This window comes from Hyperolius riggenbachi, chromosome 4 (assembly GCF_040937935.1).
Source record: "Hyperolius riggenbachi isolate aHypRig1 chromosome 4, aHypRig1.pri, whole genome shotgun sequence".
Lineage (NCBI taxonomy): Eukaryota > Metazoa > Chordata > Amphibia > Anura > Hyperoliidae > Hyperolius > Hyperolius riggenbachi.
The window spans coordinates 401119106-401136534 of record NC_090649.1 but is presented as its reverse complement, the minus strand read 5'-3'; the positions used below and the strand labels follow the sequence as shown (position 1 = coordinate 401136534).

Genomic DNA, 17429 nt, shown 5'->3' with positions numbered 1-17429 from the left:
TCGGGATGTGAGGCATGAAATTCTCTCCTTAATTCGTCTGCATGCATGCGCGTCCCTGGTACCCATTGCCTCTCCTCAATGCCGTACCCTTTCCAGTGTACGAGATATTGTACTGAGTTTTGCACAACACGTGAATCTAAAATCTTTTCCACCTCATATTCAGGTTGGTCATCTACCAACACAGGGGGAGGAGGAGCGGAACCCACCTGGACCGCAGGTTTGAGTAGGGACACATGAAACGACCTTACGCCCCGCATGCTGGCAGGAAGATCAATGGCGTAAGTCACGTTATTGATTCTTTTGGTTACTGGGAATTGACCCACAAACCTGGGACCCAGTTTGGTAGAAGGCTGCTTCAGGGTCAAGTGACGTGTGGACACCCAGACTAACTCCCCTGGCTGAAACTTCCATTCCACGGATCGTCTTTTGTCTGCTTGACCCTTCTGACTCTGGAACGCCTTCTGCAAATTCCCCTTAACAATTCCCCAATTGTCCCTAAGTGATCTTTGCCAATCCTCCAGTGCTGGAAATGGGGATGACACGACTGGAAAAGGGGAAAATTTGGGTGATCTCCCTGTCACAATCTGGAATGGAGAGAACCCAGATGAGGAATTCTTCAAATTATTTTGTGCAAATTCCGCAAAGGGCAAAAATTTTACCCAGTCAGTCTGTGCTTCCGCAACGTAACATCTTAGGAATTGTTCCAAAGACTGATTGATACGTTCCGTCTGCCCATTAGTCTGTGGGTGGTAGCCTGACGAAAAAGACAACTTCATGCCCATTTGGCGGCAAAATGCCCTCCAGAAACCAGAGACAAATTGGACTCCCCTATCCGACACAATGTCTTCCGGAATGCCATGCAGCCGGAAGACGTGAATGATGAACAACTCGGCCAGTTCCTGAGCCGAGGGGAGTCCTTTCAGGGGCACAAAATGGGCCATCTTGCTAAACCGGTCGACTACCACCCAAATGACCGACATTCCTTCAGACCTGGGCAATTCTCCCACAAAATCCATGGACAAGTGGGTCCATGGCTCACTCGGGGTGGGCAAAGGCTTACCTACAGATGCCAGCCGGGAGGGTTTACTCTTGGCACAGACCGCACACTCCCTGACGTACTCTTTGCAATCTGTTGCCAAAGAAGGCCACCAAGCACACCTGGCAATCAGATCCTGCGTTCTAGCAGCTCCAGGATGACCAGCATTCTTATGGGCATGAAAGAGGTGCAGGATTTGTAAACGAAAGGGCAAAGGGATAAACATAACCCCTTCGGGTTTTCCCTCAGGAACGTCCTGCTGAAATGGACCCAAAACCTCCGTCCAATCCTCCCAAGTCTCTGTTGCGGCTAACACTAGTTCCCGCGGGATGATAGACTCAGGAGCGGGTGGCTGTGCCGTTTCTGGTTCAAAACACCTGGAGAGGGCATCTGCCTTGACGTTTTTGCTGCCTGGGGTGTACGTGATTATAAATCTAAACCTTGTAAAAAACAAAGACCATCGGGCCTGACGGGGACTCAATCTCTTCGCCCCCTCGATGTATTCCAAGTTCTTATGGTCGGTGTAAACTGTGATCGTGTGTTCTGCCCCCTCTAACCAGTGGCGCCACTCCTCAAATGCCAACTTAATAGCCAGAAGTTCCCGGTTGCCTATATCATAATTTTTTTCTGCAGGTGAAAACCTGCGGGAAAAATAAGCACATGGGTGTAATCTGCCCTGCAACCCAGACCGTTGCGACAGCACCGCCCCCACCCCAACTCCTGAGGCATCAACCTCCACAATGAAGGGAAAGGACGTGTCAACATGCCTCAAAATTGGTGCAGAGCAAAACAATTTTTTCAATAAAGCAAATGCCTCCACGGCTTCAGGAGACCAGTGGTTGGTATCCGCCCCCTTTTTTGTGAGACTGGTAAGGGGGGCAACTAAAGTGGAGTATCCCTTAATGAACCTCCTGTAATAGTTCGCGAACCCCAAAAATCTCTGCAGGGCCTTCAACCCCACTGGCTGTGGCCACTCCAACACGGCTGTGACCTTGGCAGCATCCATTGAGAGGCCCGAGGTGGAAATTACGTATCCCAGAAACGTGACCGTGGTCACTTCAAATATACACTTTTCCACCTTTGCGTAGAGCCTATTCTGTCTTAATTTGTTTAGGACAAATTTTACGTGAACCCTGTGTTCGGAGAGGTTATTGGAATAAATTAGTATGTCATCGAGGTATACCAACACGAATCTACCCAAAACCTCCCGGAATACCTCATTGATTAATTCTTGGAAGACGGCTGGCGCATTGCACAACCCGAAGGGCATCACTAGGTACTCGTAATGCCCGTCGGGTGTGTTGAAGGCCGTCTTCCACTCATCACCCTCTCTGATGCGGATTAGATTGTATGCCCCCCTCAGATCCAATTTAGAGAAGATCTTTGCGGCTGTGACTTGCGTAAATAAATCGTCTATCAAGGGTAACGGATAGCGATTTTTTATCGTGATCTTATTGAGGCCCCGATAATCAATGCAAGGTCGGAGACCCCCGTCTTTCTTTTTAACGAAAAAGAAACCGGCCCCAGCAGGCGACCGGGAGGGCCGGATGAACCCCTTGGCTAAGTTATCACGAATGTATTCCTGCATAGCCATCTTCTCTGGACCGGACAAGTTATACAGGTGACCCCTAGGAGGCATACAACCAGCACGGAGATCAATGGGGCAATCGAACGGGCGATGAGGGGGTAACTGATCAGCAGACTTAGGACAAAATACATCAGAGAACTCTGCATACTCTTCGGGAACCCCTCCACAAGAATCTTGGTCCGACCCAATGTCACCTTCCCTAAACACCGTTGGTGACAATGATCGGACCATCTGGTTACCTGACCCGTAGCCCAGTCTATGTGCGGAGAATGGATTTGCAGCCACGGCATGCCTAGGATAATAGTGGAGGTAGACATGCGTAACACAAAAAATCGTAACTGCTCCCCATGCAGTACCCCTATGACGACCTTCACCTCCGGGGTCTGTGACAGTGGGCGATCCCGTTGCAGAGGGGAATCGTCTACTGCCGTGACCTGAATGGGGGGACTCACTGGAGTGAGGGGAATACCCAACTCCTGCGCAAATTCAAGATCCATAAAATTAGCCGCTGAGCCAGAATCAGCAAACGCTTCAGTGGCTACGGACTTATTCTCCCATGTGATAGTACAGGGGAGAAGCAATTTTTTCTCTTTAAGGGGTGAAAATTGTGTGCCTAGGGTGTCACCCCCCACTACTCCTAGGCGAAGTCGTTTCCGGACTTGTTAGGGCAGTTTCGCACCCTATGCCCTGCTGCTGCGCAATACAGGCACTGCTGTTCCGTCATTCTCCGCCGTCGCTCCACCTGGGTCAACTTCGAACGACCAATCTGCATTGGTTCGGGCGGAGGCAAGGCCGGAGATGGTGAGACAGGCGGAGAAGGTGTTACTAGGGGTGTAGCGGATGGTGCCACGTAAGATGTCACCCTGTCGCGGTGAGTACCCCTAACCTGCTTCTGATGGCGTAACCTACGATCAACTCGAATGGCCGATGATATGGCCTCATCGACTGTCTTGGGCTCGGGTACAGTCAACATTAGATCAGAGACTTCCTCCGACAACCCAGACAGGAAGTAATCCATCAGAGCAAAGTTATCGAATCTAGCGGTGACTGACCACCTACGGAACTCTGCCGCATAATCCTCGACCGAGCCTCTGCCTTGCCGCAAAAGTTTGAGCTTCCGCTCAGAGGACGCGGCAAGGTCAGGGTCGTCATAAATTATGGCCATGGCCTTAAAGAATTCCTCCACCGAGATCAGGGCAATATTGGTAGGAGGCAGGTTGTATGCCCAGGACTGGGAGTCCCCAGTCAGCAAAGTTTTAATAAAGATGACCCGTTGGGTCTCAGTCCCCGAGGATCGGGGTCTCAACTCAAAATACGACAACACTCTACTCCTGAAATTCCGGAAGTCAGACTTGTGGCCGGAAAACTTATCAGGTACAGGCATACGTATGTCAGTACTAGGAGAGGATCGCACTGAATCAACTGACGTCTGGAGGGTTTGCACAGAGCCTGACAGGACATCAATCATAGTCTTGTGGCTACCCAGCACTTGGTTGATGTTTTCCACCGAGGTGGCAAGTGCGCCCAGACGGTCAATGTGTGCGTCCATTTGCATTTTTTGGTCTGGCGTTCTGTAACGATCGGTGAAGCACAGAGAGGATCTGATTACCAGTGATCTGCAGTATCACAGGAAATACAGATGTATACCAGATTATACGTGATCTGCAGTATCACTGATAATCCGATATACTAGCTAACCTCTGTTCACCTGAGTAGAGTGTAGTGTTTGGTGTAACTGTAACACTTTGAGGACTAGGCCTCAGTGCAGCAAGGAGAACTGCACAGATTCCTTCCGCAGACTTGAGCTCTCCAAGACGGGAGGAGTCAGACTGACAGTAGGAAGGACAGACTGAAAGCAACCTTCAGGAGGAAGGATCACTAACAGAGCGAGGAACCGCCTCTAACAGTAAGGTCGGTTCTCGGGGTCGGACAAGCCAGGTCGTACACACACGGACAGATAAAGTACAAGATCAGGAGGCAAAGGCGGAGTCAAAGTACAGGCAGGGTTCAGCAACGGGGTATCAGATATATCGGGGTACAAAATCAGGAGGCAGAAGCAGAGTCAAAGAACGAGCCGGGGTTCGGCAACAGAGTATCAGAAATATCGAGGTACAAGATCAGAATTCAGGAGGATAGTCAAGGCAGGCAAAAGTCATAACAGATCATCACAATCAAACTAGTACTTTAGCTATCAACAGAATCTAGCTAAGTGTAGGATTACAGCTCCAGCTGGTCCCGGCACACTTGCGGATCTGACTACGGATCTGGGTGCTCCCACATATGTGATCGCACGCCAGACAAAGAGCAAGTGAACAACCAGCAGTATATATACTCTAGGACCTTTCCAGGACCTCCCTAATTGCTGGTCCAATGGGAGCAGTGGAATTTGTCAGTTGACCCAGCTGGTCAGCCGACACCCTTCTAACTGCTATTTAAACTCTGCCTCTGTGCTCGCGCGCGTGTAAGTCTGAATCTTGGTGGACTATCAGTCCCAGCCACACCAGTACTGTCATGCAATGTATCTAGTGCGGGGGCCGCCTCTGATGCGGATTCCGCCGTTACCAATGCGGATTCCGCCGCTCTGCCTAAGCGGCATGCGGCGGTTTTTTCGCGTTGTGACGCGCTGCTGAACGCGGAAACAGCCGCCTCACTGTGAGAGACGGCGGCTCCGCCGCGTTTCCTCACAGATGCAATGTTAGAAAAAACACTATATACCTGAAAATAAAAGTATGAGAATATTGTCTTTGCTGCTAATCTTCTAGTAATTATTCATAGTACACAACCAATTCACTATATCATATATTTTTTTTTCGCTTCAGTGTCTCTTTAACTGTATGAAGAGGGGGAAAAAAAGAAGACAGTAAAGAGAGAAATAGCAAGAAGGAGGAACGCTACCACCACCGCTGCACAACCCAAGGGAGCAGGAATCACATGTCTCAAAACATGTAGGCAAAAAAAAGGGTATTCCGCTACACCAAGGCTGGGTAAAAGACTTTTCTTCAACTTTATTAGCACATCAGTAAACACACACAAGGCTGACGCGTATCGGAGCTCTGAAGGGCTCCTTAATCATAGCCCATGAGTAAGGAGCCGTTCAGTTGAAGTTGAAGAAAAGTTTTTTACCCAGCCTTGGTGTAGCGGAATACCATTTTTTTCCGCCGTGTCCCCGCCGCAAAACGAGGGCTGCAGAGCCCCCAAATCGCCCGAGGGGCAATCCACCGGCATTTCCTGGATTGACGTCCTCCTGACATCAATCGCGGCGCATCGCCGCCTCTGCCCGCCCCTCTCACTCTTCCTTCACAGAGAGGGGCGGACAGAGGTGGTGATGCGCCGCGATTGACGTCAGGAGGGGCAGAGCTGAAGCTGAAAGCTCTGCCCCTTCCAGGAAATGCCGGCGGATTGCCCCCGGGCGATTTGGGGGTTCTGCAGCCCTCATTTAGTGGCGGGGATGCGGCGGATTGCTTGGGAGCACTGAAGTGAACTATAAGGAAGCTTTTGCTGGCGCGGGCCACAAAATATTGTATCGAGGGCCGCAAATGGCCCGCGGGCCGCGAGTCCATGTCTGTTACATCCATTTGCCATTTGCCAAAACTTATCTAACCTGTTATTGTTGAGTGTTAAGAGTTCCATATATATGGCTAATAAAGTTTTTGGAAGTTCCCTGATTAAGAGGAGCTGTTCCAGTCTGTCAGTACTAAGTATAGGTGGAAATTTACCAAATTGTGAGTGGTATGCATGGCGTAGCTGAAGATATCTAAACAAATGCTTGTTAGGGAGATTATATATAGCTTTAAGGGCTTCAAATTATAAAATAGTGTTACCTTGTTGAATATGTGCTATAGATTTAATACCATATCTAGCCCAAATTAAAGGATCCAGAATAGTTTGGAAGTGTTAAAGATGTGGATTATTATATAAATGAGTATGCTGGGACAGTGTATTTTCCTTCGCCAGCGGGGCCCTAGCCGTCCCCCATGCCTTCCACGTAGTTACCATAGCCTGTGTCACATTAAAGAAACTCTGTAACAAAATTTTCAGCCTTAGTTCTTCTATCCTATAAGTTCCTATGCCTGTTCTAATCTGCTCTGGCTTACTGCAGTCTTTCCTAACTGCACTGTCTCTGTAATAAATCAATGTATCTTTCCTCTGTCCTGTTTGTCGGGCTAAAGCTTGATTGTGTGGAATGTGCAGGGCTGCTTGTGATTGGTAGAAGCGATACACACCCTCTGCAGGCCCCCTGCATACTCTGAGTGACTCACACACTATGCTTAGCTGAGCCTATTAGAAGCTGGTTAGTTTGTTTGTAAACACTGCCTAAAACTGTTAATTACAAGCCAGGATTGCAGCAGAGAGTGGCAGAAACAGCACAGAGGGGCACAGGAGAAAATAATGAATAGAATGGTATGCTTTTTATTGTAAGAATATTAGAGTACAGATTCTCTTTAAGAGCATTTTTGGGACCTCTATAGGGAAAGATAGTTAGTTGCTCATAAGAACCTAAAATTGCTGCTTCTATAGTAATTGCTGGATTATGGTCATCTTGCGAAAACCACCATCTTACTGTTACTAATAAAGAGGCCCAGGAATATTTCTAAAAAAGAGGCATCACCAATCCCCCTCGACTCTTAGGAAGTTGTAATATATCTAACGCTATGCGTGGTTGTTTACCAGCCCATATAAACCCGAAAAGAATGGCATCTAGTCTACGAAAGAATTTTGTGGGGATCCATATTGGGCACTGCCGAAAAAAGATATGTAAATTTAGGGAGGAAATTTATTTTTATTAGATTCCCACATCCAATCAAGGTCAGTGGGAGTGTATCCCAGATTTTACATTTAGTCTGTAGGGACTGCATAACAGGATCAATATTAAGAGCCCAATATGATTGAATGTTTTTAGAAATCCACACCCCTAAGTATTTGAATTGTGTAACTGGATTCAATGGACAGTCAGACATCACATTCGGCTGAGGAGGAGAGTCCAGGTAGAACAGGATTGATTTTTTCCAGTTAATTTTGATACCAGAAAATGAACCAAACTCGTTAAATAAATTAAGAGCAGTAGTCAGGGAATGATTTGAGTCATTAAGATATAATAGGACATCATCAGCATAGAGTGATATCTTTTCTTCTAAGTTACCAATTCTCATCCCCTGAACCACAACAGATTGTCTTATCAAAGTTGCTATGGGCTCCATAGCCAGGGCAAAAAGTGTGGACGAGAGGGAACAACCCTGTCTTGTACCCTGTTCAAGACTGAAGGAGCGTGATACATTAACCACTTCACCACTGAGGGGGTTTACCCCCTGACCACCAGAGCAATTTTCACCTTTCAGCGCTCCTTCCATTCATTCGTCTATAACTTTATCATTACTTATCACAATTAAACGATCTATATCTTGTTTTTTCCACCACCAATTAGGCTTTCTTTAGGTGGGACATTATGCCAAGAATTATTTTATTCTAAATGTGTTTTAATGAAAAAATAGGAAAAATGTGGGAAAAAAATTAATTATTTTTCAGTTTTCGGCCATTATAGTTTTTAAATAATGCATGCTACTGTAATTAAAACCCATGAAATGTATTTGCCCTTTTGTCCCGGTTATAAAACCATTTAAATTATGTCCCTATCACAATGTTTGGCGCCAATATTTTATTTGGAAATAAAGGTGCATTTTTTTCAGTTTTGCGTCCATCCCTAATTACAAGCCCATAGTTTATAAAGTAACAGTGTTGTACCCTCCTGACATAAATATTTAAAAAGTTCAGTCCCTAAGGTAACTATTTATGTATTTTTTTTTTATTGTAAATTTTTTAAAAAAAATGTTATTACAAAAAAAAAAATTGGGAGTGTGGGAGGTAATGAGTTAATTTTTTGTGTAAAAGTAATTTATTTGTATGTGAAAAATGTGTAGGGTGTAGTTTTACTATTTGGCCACAAGATGGCCACAGTAACTTTTTGCTTTAATGCGACCTCCAAGCGTCCTTCCGGAAGCTTGGAGGAAGTATAAGGAGGCTGTAAGTGTTTGATTTTTCTCACAATGATCGCGCTGCCCATCGGAGAGCAGCTGATCATTGCGGGGCTAAGATCAACGAACGGGAATGGATTTTCTCGTTCATTGATCTCCGGGCGAGCGGGCAGCGGCGTGTTTACTAGCGGCGGGCGGCGTGTTTACGAGCGGGAGCACGGACAGCGTCGGGAACGCGGAAAGTACGGATTTCTCCGTCCCTGGGGGTTAAAGGATGGAAAAAGGGACGGAGAAATCCGTACGGGCGGGGGTAAACTGGTTAAACCCAGTTTTAATCTTGGCTATGGGATTAGTATATACAGTGGCTTGCAAAAGTATTCGGCCCCCTTGAAGTTTTCCACATTTTGTCACATTACTGCCACAAACATGAATCAATTTTATTGGAATTCCCTGTGAAAGACCAATACAAAGTGGTGTACACGTGAGAAGTGGAATGAAAATCATACATGATTCCAAACATTTTTTACAAATAAATAACTGCAAAGTGGGGTGTGAGTAATTATTCAGCCCCCTGAGTCAATACTTTGTAGAACCACCTTTTGCTACAATTACAGCTGCCAGTCTTTTAGGGTATGTCTCTACCAGCTTTGCACATCTAGAGACTAAAACCCTTGCCCATTCTTCTTTGCAAAACAGCTCCAGATCAGCCAGATTAGATGGACAGCGTTTGTGAACAGCAGTTTTCAGATCTTGTCACAAATTCTCAATTGGATTTAGATCTGGACTTTGACTGGGCCATTTGAACACATGGATATGTTTTGTTTCAAACCGTTCCATTGTTGCCCTGGCTTAATGCTTAGGGTCGTTGTCCTGCTGGAAGGTGAACCTCTGCCCCAGTCTCAAGCCTTTTGCAGACTCCAAGAAGTTTTCTTCCAAGATTGCCCTGTGTTTGGCTCCATCCATCTTCCCATCAACTCTGACCAGCTTCCCTGTCCCTGCTGAAGAGAAGCACCCCCAGAGCATGATGCTGCCACCACCATATTTGACAGTAGGGATGGTGTGTTCAGAGTGATGTGCAGTGTTAGTTTTCCGCCACACATAGCACTTTGCATTTTGGCCAAAAAGTTCCATTTTGGTCTCATCTGACCAGAGCACCTTCTTCCACATGTTTGCTGTGTTCCCCACATGGCTTGTGGCAAAATGCAATCGGGACTTCGTATGCTTTTCTGTTAACAATGGCTTTCTTCTTGCCACTCTTCCATAAAGGCCAACTTTGTGCAGTGCACAACTAATAGTTGTCGTATGGATAGATTCCCCCACCTGGGCCTCTTGACTGCATTTCTGATCAGCACTCTCCTTGTTCGGCCTGTGAGTTTAGGTGGACGGCCTTGTCTTGGTAGGTTTACAGTTGTGCCATACTCCTTCCATTTCTGAATGATCGCTTGAACAGCGCTCCGTGGGATGTTCAAGGCTTTGGAAATCTATTTGCAGCCTAAGCCTGCTTTAAATTTCTCAATACCTTTATCCCTGACCTATCCACCAAATGAAAAGCTGCGATCACATTATCCCTGACCTGTCTGGTGTGTTCTTTGGACTTCATTGTGTTGTTGCTCCCAATATTCTCTTAGACAACCTCTGAGGTCGTCACAGAGCAACTGTATTTGTACTGACATTAGATTACACACAGGTGCACTCTATTTAGTCATTAGCACTCATCAGGCAATGTCTATGGGCAAGTGACTACACTCAGACCAAAGGGGGCTGAATAATTATGCACACCCCACTTTGCAGTTATTGATTTGTAAAAAATGTTTGGAATCATGTGTGATTTTTGTTCCACTTCTCACGTGTACACCACTTTGTATTGGTCTTTCATGTGAAATTCCAATAAAATTGATTCATGTTTGTTGCAGTAATGTGACAAAATGTGGAAAACTTCAAGGGGGCCGAATACTTTTGCAAGCCACTGTAATAGTTGAACCCATTTTATAAACCTCTCTCCAAATCCGAACTTCCGCAAGATAGCCCACAAATACTGCCACTCTGCAATTTGACTTTTTATTTTCAGTTCAGGTTCTCTTTAACCTATGAACCCAACTTAATTGAAATAGAATCTAACTTGAGATTGTAAACTCGCAACTTTTTGAGCATAAAGGTGGAAAAAATATATATTCTGCCTGAAAGTGAGTTGCCCTCAGTCTATAACAAAGCAGAAAATAAAAAATCCCCAGTTCTGCAATTCCTTCAAATTTGCTCAACTATAAAGTCCTCAAAGCACAAGAGGAGCAATGTCGCTGTGTAAAACATACAATTCATGTCAACATCTTAAAATAGACAACTAGAACATTTAAAAGAGATTCAAGCAGCCCTACTTATGGCTGGTCATGGGCATAAAGTATATTAGCTTAAATAATATAGTTTACAGTAAAGAAGTATGAAGCTGTTTGGATACAGTGTATCAGTCTTCAGCCATCAATTGAAAATTACTGCAGTTCTCAGCTCATTGCCTTGGGCCAAAATTTACAAAGCCTATAAGTATCTGCACATCCTAACATCAATAAAGCCAAATAAATTACTTTTAGTAACCGTTTTTTAAAATGTATCAGTGCCGAAGCTCGGTTACAAAATGACGGTACATATTTGCCTAAGGAGAGAGAAGCCTCTGGATCCTGATGAGGTTTCCCATGGCGTTCTTCAGTCCTCCATTGACAAGGGCTTATGGGCAACCTGATTGTGGCCTCTCTCCTCATAAAGCACGAGTGCGGGCGTACTTTGCCTGCACGAGTACAGCCACACCTGCGCAGTAAGTCGGAGCTGTTTGTCCACAAGCGGCTCCATGCTTGCAAGGCTGGAGCCCAACTTCCGCGATCAGCTGGAGAGTCCACAAGCGGCAACGGGGGACCAGACAGCAGCGTTGGAAGTCTCATTAGGATCCAGAGACTTTCGACTCCTCAGGTAAGTATTTGTTTCTGAACCCGAGGTTCGGCTCAGGTTCTCTTTAAGATATAGAATATCTTCAACAATCAAGATCCTAAAACAATGATGCTTAAACTGAATACAATTCAGTCCAAGCAGAATAAATTCTGGCTAGCTAGAAATTGAATGCAAATCACATGCAGCTTGTGAATGGGTCAATCAAAATATTGAGGAAGTGCTTGTGATTGGGCCAATCAAAAATATTGAGGAAGTGCATTTGATTGGCTCAAGCTGTTAATAATTTGCATGATGGCTGGAACTATTGGCAACTCATTGGTCACCTCATGTTACAATCTACATTATGGTTTTCAATAGATTCAATTTAAGAACAATATATTCCATGGGCTTCAGACAAAACAACATTTTATTTTAGCAAGAGTGACCACCACAAATGGAACCTGCCAAGGTGGGTGGATTATCCCAATAATGCAAGTGCAGTCTTCTGATAATAATCCTGCAAAAAAGGAATATGCCAGCTAATATATGCTTTCAGTCAAAAAAAAAAAAAAAACCACTAGCATGCATTTTGATGCTGTGATGGTCCACTTATAACTAGCAAACATCAGTACAAAACAGGTTTATATCCATGTGGTACATAATATGAAGGTAACCACAGATCTAACAGCCAAAGTGATTCAGAGCATAAAATCCTCATCAGGGAGCAGAAGTTCCCCTGTTTAGGCAACATCACTGTAATAGATCATGCTTGTGGAGCTACTGTGTATAAATAGAGAAACCATGTTGGTATGGAAGGGGCACTGAATAACCAACACTTACCAATTTTTTGGGGGGGTATATCAACTTTCTCAGGGAAATTAAAGGGTAACTGAATGGACATGTAGCATGATGAGATAAACATGGATACATATTACGTAGTACTAAGCCTGTTTAGAACTTGTCTATGTTCATGTTTTACTTGTTTGTATTGCAAGAGCACGCGGATTAGTGTTTTATCTGTATAAATGAGGCAGTCAAACTGAAGTCAAATACAGCTCACAGGCTCTCCTGAAAAGTAAACGGAAGCCACTTCATCTACTAAAGCAAACACTCCCTGATAACACAAGAATACCGAAAACCTCAAAGCAAACTATTCATTTTTTTTTAGAAGAATTAGCTGAACCAGATCTTAGGTCACATTACATAGCTGCTGTGCACACTTCAGAGATCAATTTCAATGCCTGAAAGTTAAAATAAAAATATGAAACTACAGACAAGTTCTATATATCGCTGCTGCTGCTACAAATATAATTAATAATCTCTTTAGTTTATCTTCAGTGCAGGTTTGCTTTAAGTTGCCAGCAAAACCAGTGGCAGTTGGTTATTCAATACATCTCTCATGGCTACATGGACTCTACTCATGTGCAATGGCCTCTATAGGGTGACCTATTAGTGTGACATAATAGCCACAGTAAAAGAAGTGATAGAAAGAATGAGAGGATGTGGTGACCTTATCTGGTGGGATTTGAGGGATCAGTGATCTGAATCATCCAGGTTGTCACCAAAACCTACTTGTGAAAAGCAGAGACAGTTCCTTTATAGAGAAGAATCTGCAGCTTTGTGTTGTCACACAAAAGTTGGATATGAGCCTCCCTTTTCATGACTAATTTTCCATTTTGCCCAAAGTACTGCTTTAAATAAAACTGAAAAAAAAAACAGAAGCAAACTACAACCTGAGGTGGGCATCCACAACCCAATGTCAGATTTGCACATTATCTGCATTGATCATGTAAGGGTTGGATCTGGGGTAATAACTAACACATCCAACTGGCAAGAGGTATACAACATTGCTCCTAAAGATGAACCATTTATTGCACACTCTCCAGCAAAGAGAAAAACAGAATACTAAATGTTAAACATGTGTTTGTCTATAGCCAGACTAATGTCTTGTCCATGTGTTAACTTTTTTTGCTGATCAGTTATTGGAGGGTTGAGAAGTGCACTGAGACAACCCAAGTTTCTGCAGTTATAGCTTGGCCACAAACAAGACTTTCATAGACAAAAATGACGTGTCATCAGCCTACTTCCTTTTCAGTGTACATATGACAAAGGAGCTATAGAGTTTACTTAGTTTTGTAATATTAAAGTGACCATTAATGCAAAGGTTAAAAAATTGCATAGAACATGCTAGGTTGATGAGTATTTTTTAAAGTTCAAGTTTAAGTAAACAAAACATAATTAGAGGTTTCCAAAGTGAATGATAGAGCTAGGGGGATATGAAAACACAGAATCACGTGCAGTTTGCTCAGACTGATGCTGAACTCACATCTTTCAACATCTAAAAGAGAACTTTTCCACACATGCAACTTCTGCCAAACTCAAGTGAATGTTGATGTACTAACTTGTCGAGCAGGTTTTCTCTGGGGATGCGAACATGAGTGAATGTCAGAATTCCATTGTCTACACCATGAAGACCTTTAATAACACAAAAATAAAAGAGATGGGATTAGTACTACACAGAAAATATGGTTTAGTTTGATAAGAATACTACACACTTTCCTAGTGACTTACAGAGCTGTGTTACAGAGTTTCATTTTGGCTTCTTCAGAATAATGATGACTTTTGGAATTGTGCCTGCAGTGGGCACAGTACAGTACATAAAGAACATGCTTACTATGAGCGGAAAGTGCAAAAAAGACTAAAATATAGTACACAGGTATAAGGCATCAAGATGAGATGTAATTAGGTACCGTATTTTTCGGACTATAAGACGCACTTTTTCTTCACCAAAACTGGGGGGAAAAAACTTAGTGCGTCTTATAGTCCGAATGTGCCATTACTGAAGCAGCCGGAGTGCCACTATCGCACTGCTTCTGCCTGCTCCTCCTGGTGGATCAGACACTTGCTTCATTAATCATTGTTATTAAGTCACGGTGAGCTCCCTGTCCCTACTTCCTTGTTTACCGATGTCCTCACTGCGTGACCTGGCAGTGTATGTGTGCGGGGTCACGCATGATGTAAGTCTTGCAGACGTACGGATGGGGAGCAGGACACATCGTTGGGACTTGCCAACAGGAGTGATGGAGTGAGTGGTGGACGAAGTGACAGCACAGCCAGCACCTGTAACTTGCTCACACACACTCCTGCACAGACCGCTGCTCTTAACTGCTGATCTAATCAGCCATCCAGTGTAGATATCCCTTTCCAATTACGGACCCGACAGAAGTTACACGGATGACTCACCAGCCCCCATTAAAGTAAAGGACTTGTTTGAAGTTCGGAGATCACACGGGTCCCGGGGAGCGGGTGAGTGCTGTCACACAAAGCTGATGTATTGCATTTGTTTTAGCGTCTCTCCGACTTTCCTCCTCGCTTGAAGAGGTCAATAGGTTAAGCCCCATCTACACGATACGATTCTTTGTACGATTCAATTACGATTCTATTTACGATCCGATTAAATCCGACATGTCCGATCATGATTCGATTCGATTCAATTCGATTTGCCATTGTTTTGCAAAGGCAAATCGAATTGAATCGAACTCGAATCGAATCATGATCGGACATGTCGGATTTAATCGGATCGTAAATAGAATCGTAATTGAATCGTACAAAGAATCGTATCGTGTAGATGGGGCTTTACACACATTCCAGCATGTGTGTATTTAACGTCCTTCTCTGAGGGGTCTGATTCTTACAAGGACATTGCTCTATCTCCTTTAACCCTTCAATTGCTGCTTTTATAATACTAACCATGTGTAACCTAAATGCTACACTTGCTTTGGTTCATTGAAAGCTGATTTCTTGCCTTTCTCAGTGGACTCTTTCACATGTACTGTATAAGCAAATCCTTTACAAGTAGTAGAGTAGATCCCTGCTGTGTGACTGTGAAGGTGGTTAGTGTTTGAGATGAGAAAGTGTGTGTTCAAGATGTGTGATACACTGGCCAGCATATGCATAAGGTTGTTCTGCATTAACTTTTTTTTAAACCTTTTTATGTCTGTTTTTCATCAATACAGTATCTTCTTTAAGAAGACTAATACTACTTAGTAGCTTGTATTTAAATACAGTATAATAGGTCCACAAGACTCCCCTGTACCATAGACACACCAGGTTTAGTGTATATATATTTTTTTTTCCTGCTTTTTGTCCTCTAAACCTAGGTGCGTCTTATGGTCCGGAGCGTCTTATAGTCCGAAAAATATGGTATGTGGAACAGAAAAGGACTGAAGTATGGCACTGTGGGCTAGTCATATGAATGCAGACTGCTGATATATATATATCTGTGGAATGCAATATGTCTCTGGCTTTCCATTCCATTGCTGCACAGGACTGCATGCATGCCATTCATCAAATGAAAGGAAGTGTATCCACACCATTACAGTACAGCGGGCACATTCACAAAGAACATATCTTAATGGGTGTATGAGAAAGCGTTGATTGTACTGCTAGTTGCTTGTCCACTGCAGTACAATGCAGAGCATCATAGTATATGTGAACTGGTCCTCAATCTGATATCAACAAAAAACATTCTTTTCAGGAAGGCTAACAAACCATGCCTTTTAAATATATCTCAGAATGTTATTTCTTCCACAAATTAAATGCATCACATCAGGCAAAAAAGGACTCTTGTTGGTCCCCATTCCTCATCTTTGATTTCATATGTTTTCTCCCCCTCACATTCTGAGGTCTTCATTGTGTCCCCTGAATCTCAAGGGTCATTTGCCGTGCCACTTTTGGTTTCTGGAACTGTATAGAAGGTATGGAATTGTCCACCAAAGCTTCTCCCCTCGCCTCCCTTTAGTGGCAATTACTGGAAAGAGCAGTATGCGTTGTCCGTTCTGGAAGGCATAGCTTGAGACCGTCACATGAGAGACATAACTGCCACATGTGGCGAGAGAGAAGCACCTAAAGAGGAAAGAAGAGAAGGACCAGCGACCAAACTGATGTCTTGCTGAAGGGGGAGTGTGGGTTTTTTTTTTCCCTACAGGTGATATTTTCATGATGCCTGAATTTCCAAGTTGATTTCCCGTTTTTATCCAATAAAAGTATATCCAGAGTGCTGGATTTTTCTGATACATTTTTATGAAAATGTAATGGTGTAGGGTAGATTGTCAATCTCCTTATATACACTCCCAAGAAATTTTATCAAAGTTTCCAATCATTTTTTTCATAACTGGGTAAAAATTGATTTTTTTTTGAACAATGATGTTTATTGAATTTAGTAAAAAGTGATATGCTATACATCAAACATATAACACAATTATATATAATAAGGACAATGACAGAGTCAGAGGTGTTATAGTAAAAAGGTTAGATATCCATACTAAGATTTGAGTTTCGCTAAAGCAGAACCATAACCAGTAATCCATGACATGAATAAATACTTGGTCCAGTCCAGAGCTAGAAGGCCCGCCCTAACACAAGCCGGGCGAACCCTTTCGGGCCGAATGGGTAGGATTGGGACTGCTAGTAGATAAGTGTGATTGTAGCTGTGGCAGGAGGCCAACCAATCACTTTGTTTAGGAATCAGGTTAAAGATTGGACTGGAGACAATACGTTTGCTTAACCTCTAATAATACAGTGTCAAGGTAGTGAGTTTCTAGACCTAGCATGGTATATCTCACAAATGATGTACTATTATAGGTCAGATTTTTGAAATGTTACAATCAATCAGAAAAATTGATTGCAATTCTTGAATTGAAAAGATACAGTAGCAATAAAAAGTGAATGTAAAGCCTATGTGAAGCCTTCGGAATTGTATGGATTTCTGCACAATTGGTCATGAAATGTGATCTGAACTTCATCTAAGTCACAACAATAGATAATCACAGTCTGCTTAAACTAATACCACACAAATAATTAAATGTTTCTATGTTTTTATTGAACACACCATGTAAACATTCGACTAATGACATCTCTGAGA

General features: G+C 43.6%; 1 protein-coding gene across 1 annotated transcript in view; it reads right to left on the bottom strand.

Annotated features, from left to right (window-relative positions):
* Positions 1 to 17429, bottom strand: part of ACOXL (acyl-CoA oxidase like) — a 486411-nt gene that overhangs the window by 323029 nt on the left and 145953 nt on the right. The window contains exon 8 of the mRNA XM_068232279.1: positions 13909 to 13981. Coding sequence (XP_068088380.1) covers positions 13909 to 13981 — 73 coding nt within the window. The remainder of the gene's footprint in view (positions 1 to 13908; positions 13982 to 17429) is intronic.